The sequence below is a fragment of the Oryza brachyantha genome, chromosome 9 (genome assembly GCF_000231095.2).
Source record: "Oryza brachyantha chromosome 9, ObraRS2, whole genome shotgun sequence".
In the NCBI taxonomy this organism is placed as follows: Eukaryota; Viridiplantae; Streptophyta; class Magnoliopsida; order Poales; family Poaceae; genus Oryza; species Oryza brachyantha.
Genome location: NC_023171.2, coordinates 7,377,294 through 7,385,231, shown reverse-complemented (window position 1 = coordinate 7,385,231; position 7,938 = coordinate 7,377,294). Strand labels below are relative to the sequence as shown.

The following is a 7,938-nucleotide window of genomic DNA, read 5'->3' as shown; positions in this document are numbered from 1 at the left end:
AGCATTAATCAATAATTTCAAAAATGAGAAATTTAAAACCACCCATTTACTAGAGCTAATCTAAACTAAAACAATTTATTTTAAATAAAAATTTTAAACCAATTTCTTATTTTCCATTCGGACTAAAATGATCTTATGGTAGTTTAACCCTGTTCTTTTCACTTATATTAAACATAAGTGAAACGACTTACTATACATAAAAAGTAATTTATGAATAAAACCATTTATATACGTGTTTTAAGCTATCTAAAATCAAATGATGAAAAATAATATACCATAAAAACCCTAAAATAAACATTAAAAATTAAATTTAAAATTTAAATTTTAATATATATATATATAAGCATAAAACATAAACGAAAAAACATATGCAAAAGTCTAATAAAGTTCTGAAGTTGTAAACACAATAGTGTTGTTGTTCTTAACCGGACTGATATTTATGCCACGGTTAGTATAAAACCTCCACCCCGTCCCCCTCCTCCAAAACCCTAGCTTCTCCCCTCCCCTCCCCTCCCCTCCCCTGCTTTGCGGCGCGCCAGCGTACCGTGCGGCAACCCCAGCCCGTCGACTCCCCAGCGATGGATCAGCGCAAGGGCCGTGAAGCGAACGGCGGCGGCCTGGCGGAGGCGACGGCGTCGAGGCTGAGGTTCGAGGACCCCGACGAGGAGGAGGAGGAGGTGGGGATGGAGGTGGAGGAGAACTCCGCCGCCGCCGCCGGGGCGGAGGGGGAAGGGGAAGGAGGGGAGGAGGTGATCGGCAACGACAAGACCAGCGCCGACTACTACTTCGACTCCTACTCCCACTTCGGTACGCGCGCTCGGTCCGGTTGAATAGGCTAGGCGATGCTACTATCGTGTTGCTGAGATTTTGGGTGCTGGTAATGTTAGCCCTTGGTGGAAAAGAATTTGATTTTGGGCTGATTTAATGGAATTTATGGAGCAATGGAGTGTTGTAGGATTTTTTTTTGTTAATCCTGTTTTAGGTGTCGAGAAAAGGTTTGATATTTGGTGCGAGGTTACTGCATTGCGCGGACTAAACTAGAGCCTAGTTATTGTTTATCTGGACCTTGTATTTCTGTTGTTGTTGGTAGTGATGTTGTGGTTGATTGATGTTTCGTGCGTTAAGTGCAGCCTCATTGTTCTTGCTGAAAGTATCTTCACCGTTTAATAGCTGGATGGGTGGTAAAAAATGTCACTATTTTTTTGGGTTCGGCAAGCAATGGTGGTTCTATGAAATATTGGTGTTTGGTTGGTTTTGATGTTGATTTTTCAGAACTGGAATTGACCATACGTTGTTGCACTGCTGAAAAATTTTAGCTTTTGATTTGTTTGTCTTGATATTTTCCTTGCACAGAGTTGGCGTTTTGGTGATATTGTTTACTATGTTCTCCAGTTTTTGCCTCTGCCACTATTTGTTCATTGCATTTATTACCTTGTGCATTTTCTAATGCACCTGCTCTGTTATTTACAATAAGTTTACGAAGTGTTACTTCTCTTGCAGGTATTCATGAAGTAAGTGAATATGGAAGAAACCAAACTCCTTAATGGCACCCAGTTCACAAGAAATCAGTTTCAATCCGAATCTTCTGCTTAGTTTTTGTACATGTTAATTTTAGGAAGAGGGTTTACATGTCTAGATGCACAAACCAAGTGTTGTGGAGATGCCAATTCTTTTTTTGTGCCAATTGCAGGAAATGCTAAAAGATGTTGTTCGGACAAAATCATATCAAAATGTTATCACCCAGAATAGCTTTCTTTTCAAGGACAAAGTAGTCCTTGATGTTGGTGCTGGGACCGGAATCCTCTCACTTTTCTGTGCAAAAGCAGGGGCTAAGCATGTTTATGCGGTTAGTTTTCTATTGTTTCTGTTTGAATGTTATGATAATTTGGTTGTACTAAATAAGCTATTTTTATGAATATATTCTTGTTCTTTCAATCTAAGACTGTTAACCATTTATTGCTTCACTATTTGGCTGCAACTGTATAGCCTAATTCATCATGCTGTAGTTTGCCTGTAGATATTTATTATATGGAATAAAGTAGAATTTTGTCAGAATTATACCCATATAATTTGGAACAATATAAAAGAGGCAATTTTATTAATATGGTACCAGACATTAATCAATTTTTCGCAATCTGAAACAGACTTATTTGTTGGAATATATTATATTCTTTGTTAACATGGGTATTCTTTTTGGAAGTATGCTGAGTACCAGGACATTTTAGCAAGGTTACAACAAACCCTAGGCGCTAACTTGGCGGTGACCCTTCCCCTAGAGCTTTGGCGTTTCCTAGGCGCATATAGCCAGTTTCTGTAATTGATTAATTATGAATTGAAACGCTGATTATGAGAGCAATAGAGCATTTCATGACAAGCTGTTTGCGTGAATATGATTGTCTCCTGTGGCCCCGCCAAGCTGTTTGCGTGCATATGATTTCATTCATCTCCTGTGGTCCCACCAATCCGCTCACGTGCTTCTGCCGCCTAGCTACCACCTAACCCCCCATAAGCGCCACGCTCAGTGCTGAAGCGTGCTGAGGCAGGCTCTTAAATACCGCTTTTTGGAGCATTGCTTGTTAGTTTCCGGTGTAGTTCCTGTGATGTTTTGGGTTTTACTATGGGCTTATCGAACTCTGTATTTAACTTAATCTAAGTATACGTCTTGTTCCATTTACAGATTGAGTGTTCCCAGATGGCTGATATGGCAAAGGAAATTGTGAAAGCAAATGGATATTCTGATGGTAATTTCCTACCATTTAACTTATTATAGCCTATGATTAAGATTTGTTATCATGCCTATTTTAACTATGATCAGTTGTTAACATCTTTTCCTCTTTGCAGTCATAACGGTAATAAAAGGGAAAGTGGAAGAAATTGAGCTTCCTGTCCCAAAAGTAGATGTAATAATCTCTGAATGGATGGGCTATTTCCTCTTGTTTGAGAATATGTTGAACACTGTTCTATACGCACGCGATAAATGGCTTGTAAGTGTTTATTTTTTCAGTTAAAATGTTCATTTGACAGTTTTTTGTGGGCTACAAGATCTAAAATTGTTTTGTTTGTTCTATGGAGAATATTAAAAATTTGGATGTTTGTAACTTATATGTTATGTTAATGCCATGCAGGCTGATGGTGGTGTCGTCCTACCAGACAAAGCTTCTTTACATCTTACTGCAATCGAAGATGCAGAATACAAAGAAGACAAAATTGAATGTATGTAGTGCATGATGAAAAGTGCAAATGACTATATTGTTGAATCCTTTTTGCACTAGATGTTCTGTGCTTTATGTATTATCAAAAAATATTAAAGTTCTTTCTGATTGCATTGTTTTATACCTTGCAGTTTGGAATAATGTGTATGGCTTTGATATGCGCTGTATCAAGAAACAGGCAATGATGGAGCCACTTGTCGATACTGTGGACGCAAATCAGATTGTCACAAACTGCCAGCTACTTAAGGTACCGAAGCATTCAAACATAACTATTTTCTTAGCATTTCTTTGTTCACATTTTAGATTAAATCTTCTTCCCATCTTCCCATGTATATTTCAGACAATGGATATTTCCAAGATGACACCTGGAGATGCGTCCTTTACTGTACCATTTAAGTTGGTAGCAGAGCGCAATGACTATATACATGCTCTTGTTGCTTACTTCAACGTGTCGTTCACCAAATGCCATAAGATGATGGGCTTCTCAACAGGTTCATTCTCTTTTCAACCTAACCATACAAATTATGGCCATCTATTTTTAAGTAATGTTGTAAATTTATGTACAATTTATACTCTATTCAGGACCTAGATCAAAAGCCACTCACTGGAAGCAAACTGTTCTCTACCTGGAGGATGTAATAACCATCTGTGAGGGTGAGACTCTGACGGGCAGTATGACGGTTACACCGAATAAAAAGAATCCTCGAGACATTGACATTAAGCTCAAATACACGCTAAATGGGCATAGATGCCAAGTGTCAAGAACACAACACTACAAGATGCGGTGACCAATGCAAGCTCAGTTGCCATGCAACCCATTAAATTTTGGTTAGCCAAGTATCTTGTTTGACAAATTGTGCTTGTCCCCTTGATCTTGTATTAACATTGTTAATTATTTATGTTCTTTGGGACCAAAGCTTAAGTAGAAATGGTGTGCTGATATGAGATTGCTATGTTGCAAAACTATGGTGTCTTGCTAGCTGGTGGTATGATTTGGCAAGGATGTTGGCAATTGTTGTATTCGTCTCTAAACCCTTTTTAAAAAGGGATCAATGGCATTACCACACAATTCATGGCATGATACTTTCTTTGATTCTTCTCCTGCATGATGTTTTTTTTCTTTTCTGTAAGCTACCTCAACTTCTTCAGCACAATATGCGAAAGATACTTCATGCTGGATGAAGCTCATTGGAGAATTTGCTAATAACTTTATCAGATATGGCTACAATCACATAATCAATCAACATAATCTCTTATAACAAACATAAACAGAGGTGGTTGCTCGGAGCCATGGCAAAGATTACTCTTTTACATCATGTATAGATGAATTTTGAAGCATATAATTCTGTCTTCCTGTTCAGGGGATGCTGATGTTATCAGTGAGGTTCATTGATTGAGTATGCTGCATCAGACCCCCCAAAAAAAAAAAAACAGATTGAAAGAAGCATGCTAGAACAAAAACGAAGTGAGCAATGGAACTGATGAACACTTACTCATAGAGGTATCCAGCAATGCCAAGAATGACACAAATCAAAATAATATCAATTATGAAGTTCCTGGTCGATCGAAACTACATGAAGCACAGATTTGTCAGCAAAACTGATGAGATCATATAATGCTATTATTTAGAGTTCAACAGAATCAACAGCCCACCTGGTTGACTGTTTCTTTTAGCCTCACATTAGTTTTTCTGAGGTCTACATTGGCTTTATCAACCTGGAAAATGTATGCTTATTTATGTGAACCCTTAAACCATAGATACTAAGACACTATGAGGCTCTATGTGAATGCTATAAACTGACCTTGTTGTCAATCTCATCCATCAGAGGGACCTGCCTATCCAGCTCCTGCAGGATTGACATGCACAATTTCAGCTGTAATTTTGTCAAGCAGAAAAATAATAGGGCTTATCCAGAAGCAGTATCAATTAACTACAACCTCGTTCATGTCCTCTGCCAGGTTTTTCAGTGTGTCCAAACCTTCAGAGATGAACTCCAGCCCTTCATCCTGTCCATTACGTTTTTCAGATCACCGCTTTTCGAGTAAAAGTGGATTAACTGAATCATGCTTTCATGATGATTTATTTGTTTGGTGAGTTCAGTTCAGAAATTTGTTTGATCAAGAGAACAGTACTCGGTTCCATGGACAGGCGCAAAAAACTTGCCTGTTTTGTTCGTCGCATTTCGTACTCTCTTCTGAATTCCTCTGATTCTTCACTGGTTTGGAAGTACCCCTCGTCCAAATCCTCAGCTAAATTTAATCAACACACACATGGCAAACACAAATTAGTTCTAACAGTCAAGATTGTGAGATCGATATGTTCCAACACGCTACTAATTCTTGTCCCATTATTGTCCTTCAAAAGTTCTATAAATTCTTGTCCCATTATTGTTCTTCAAAAGTTCGTGTTGTTAAAGTGTGCGTGTTATAAGCGTCTATGTTTATACTTTGTTCTGAAAAACAAATTACGTAGGAACTAATATGATGTTTCTGCTCACTTTTCATATGAAGCATTCAAAGATACAAAAATCAGCTGTGCATGTGAAAAGGAAAACAAAATGAAACCTGAAGAATCGAATTTGATCCCCGGCCGGACGTTCCCGCCGCCGTTCTGACCCACGGCAGCGCCGCCGCCACCGCCCCCGCCGCCGTCAGGGATTGATTGGATCCTATGGGGCAATGCCGAGACCAGATCACGCCGCAGCTCCGCCTCCTCCGGCGAGAGCCCTTTCACCTGCACACATAACATGTTCTTCATGCATCGACTCGCCGGATCTTCATCAGCGTTAATCACGACGAGGTTTCAATCACTTAGATGTTGCTCCAAAATCGTGGCAAGAATGATCAGAAAGAGATCAATGGAGATTGATCGATTCGAGAGTGGTACGACGCGATGCGATCATCAGTTTGGTCACCTTCTTGGCGGCTAGCTTCCGGAGCTTGACGGCCTCCTCCATGAGCCTCGCCTTGGTGCGCCGCACGTCGGCGTTGAGGGCCACCGCCGCCGCCCGGTTCCTCTCCGTCGCGGCCCTCTCGGATTTCTGAAAATTACTATTTCATTTCGGTTTCGGAAGCGAAATTAAGCAAGCGAGAGAACCAAATGCGGGGGAGGGGGAGGCAGAACCAAATGCGGGGGAGGGGGAGGCACCTCCATGGCGACATCGATCTCGGCGTCGACGGCGGCGTAGAGGCGGGAGAAGGGGTCGCCGCCGGCGGCGTCAGCCCGGTGCTTGTCGGCGTCGTACTTGTCGTACTTGCTGCAGATGGCGTCCAACCGGATGAGCACGTCGATCATGCTCATCTTGCGTGCCTTGTTCCTAGCTGGATACTACGGTGGACGGTCTCCGCGGCGGACAGTTTAGCTCGCCGGCCGGAGGCGAGGAAGACCATGAGGTGGTTGGTTGAAGATGTCCGGCGGACTGGTAAGTTAGTTATTGCCCGCGAAACCTGCGGTAATTTATTTTCACTGTTTATTTCTTTTTCAGATTTCACTGGCTGATGTACCGTCAGCTCCCGATTACTATTAGCCCATGTATTTTGCGAATTTTTTAACTAAAATGTTTTGAAAATATATTTTCGTTTGAAAAACATTGCTGATATATACTCCCGATGCGTAGCTAGCTGGACGAGAAATATGACGTGGTAGACGACGAGGAACGTTCGTATAAGAGATGTTCAACAGAGTGGCGGAATTTTGCAAGTGCCTCTCTTGATGCCCAATAGCTAGGCGTTTTATTGCCAATAGGGATGCCACATGCAAAATTAGCAAGGGGATTAGTAATTTTGCAAGTAGCTCCTTTGCCGTACACTAAATGGGCGTTTTATCCCCGGTGTAAAATTATCCAACAGGTTAAGAGTGGACTAGGGGCTTGGGGCCGCTTGCAAAAAAAAAAAAAAGAAAAAAAAGCCTCTAGCCCCCATCTCGGCCTCTTGAATAATATTGCAGGTGGTCCATGTTAGGATATCAAATGCCCTTTCAGTGGATGTTAAGTAGGCGGTCCGTAAAATTATACCGCTTCGTCCTATAGTGAACGGCCGTCACTCTCGTATATCAGATTTCATACCTAGTTAGTAGGTGTTTTATATATTCACCTGCTATTTTTTCAAATGAAAATCTATTTTTAAAATTTTTTAATAAACAATATAAAAATAAGAAATTCTGTATTTTTTTCCGATGTCGCCGCACTATGTAGACCAGCCATTTAGATCGGGCCTTCACGTCAGCTACAAACCCTTCTAGGCCCATGTACGTTAGTTACAAATCCTTCCCAGCCCATATCAAATGGGCCAAATATTATGTCGTCAACCCATGGGTTTTTATTTTTTTAAAGAATTTTAAAAAAGAATATACCTTTTGTTTTCAAATTTACGGAGGTATACTCCTTCCATCTTTTAGGTGGGTTTGTAAAAGAATCTAATGTTCCGCTCCTCCTTTGTTTAATAAATCATTTACAAATTAAATGAACAAAAGTAGCAAAATTAAAGGCTAGTTGCAAAAAAAAGAAAAATAGGTTGTTACTCTGAGAAGGACATAAACGGATAAACCTATCTACAAATCTTTCTCAATATAATAGAGAGCTTCCCGAATCTTTGGCTGTGTTCTTTTACACATCTTATTCTCAGATTTTTTCCTCAGATTTTGCATGCATGTTTTCCGAACTACTGAACAATATTTTTTTACAAAAAGTTTCTATAAAAAAGTTCATCATCTTAATTGTATGAGTTA

The 7,938-nt window shown here is 40.1% G+C and overlaps 2 protein-coding genes across 4 annotated transcripts; one reads left to right on the top strand and one right to left on the bottom strand.

Moving 5' to 3' along the window:
- The first annotated feature begins 505 nt into the window (after positions 1 to 505).
- LOC102703715 (probable protein arginine N-methyltransferase 1) lies at positions 506 to 4,281 on the top strand. Of its 2 annotated transcripts, XM_015841390.2 has the most exons (9): positions 506 to 807; positions 1,501 to 1,511; positions 1,691 to 1,846; positions 2,678 to 2,741; positions 2,842 to 2,984; positions 3,126 to 3,213; positions 3,344 to 3,459; positions 3,553 to 3,703; positions 3,795 to 4,137. In XM_015841390.2, the coding sequence occupies exons 1-9, from the start codon at positions 579 to 581 to the stop codon at positions 3,998 to 4,000; spliced, it is 1,164 nt and encodes a 387-aa protein (XP_015696876.2). In that variant the 5' UTR covers positions 506 to 578; the 3' UTR covers positions 4,001 to 4,137. The 2 variants fall into 2 exon arrangements, with proteins under 2 accessions (XP_015696876.2, XP_040383767.1); XM_040527833.1 differs by having other exon boundaries at positions 3,344 to 3,703; positions 3,795 to 4,281.
- Positions 4,282 to 4,283: 2 nt separating this feature from the next.
- LOC102703422 (syntaxin-71-like) lies at positions 4,284 to 6,667 on the bottom strand. Of its 2 annotated transcripts, none has more exons than XM_015841391.2 (9): positions 6,361 to 6,667; positions 6,128 to 6,253; positions 5,778 to 5,946; positions 5,377 to 5,462; positions 5,151 to 5,219; positions 5,015 to 5,059; positions 4,866 to 4,928; positions 4,706 to 4,782; positions 4,284 to 4,614 (listed from the first exon to the last, which is right to left on the bottom strand). In XM_015841391.2, exons 1-9 carry the CDS (start codon positions 6,511 to 6,513, stop codon positions 4,599 to 4,601), a joined length of 804 nt encoding a protein of 267 aa, XP_015696877.2. In that variant the 5' UTR covers positions 6,514 to 6,667; the 3' UTR covers positions 4,284 to 4,598. The 2 variants fall into 2 exon arrangements, with proteins under 2 accessions (XP_015696877.2, XP_006661155.3); XM_006661092.3 differs by having other exon boundaries at positions 4,284 to 4,565.
- Positions 6,668 to 7,938: the final 1,271 nt, after the last annotated feature.

What these genes read in the sequence shown, in the direction of transcription:
- LOC102703422 (XM_006661092.3), bottom strand. Translation starts at nt 6,513, where the DNA reads ATGAGCATGATCGACGTGCTCATCCGGTTGGACGCCATCTGCAGCAAG. An exon ending in GGAAGCTAGCCGCCAAGAAG is followed by an intron (nt 5,947 to 6,127) that starts GTGACCAAACTG and finishes TTATGTGTGCAG; the next exon opens with GTGAAAGGGCTCTCGCCGGA. An exon ending in AAATGCGACGAACAAAACAG is followed by an intron (nt 5,220 to 5,376) that starts GCAAGTTTTTTG and finishes CGTAATGGACAG; the next exon opens with GATGAAGGGCTGGAGTTCAT.
- LOC102703715 (XM_040527833.1), top strand. Translation starts at nt 579, where the DNA reads ATGGATCAGCGCAAGGGCCGTGAAGCGAACGGCGGCGGCCTGGCGGAG. An exon ending in ACGCACGCGATAAATGGCTT is followed by an intron (nt 2,985 to 3,125) that starts GTAAGTGTTTAT and finishes AATGCCATGCAG; the next exon opens with GCTGATGGTGGTGTCGTCCT. An exon ending in CAAAGAAGACAAAATTGAAT is followed by an intron (nt 3,214 to 3,343) that starts GTATGTAGTGCA and finishes TATACCTTGCAG; the next exon opens with TTTGGAATAATGTGTATGGC.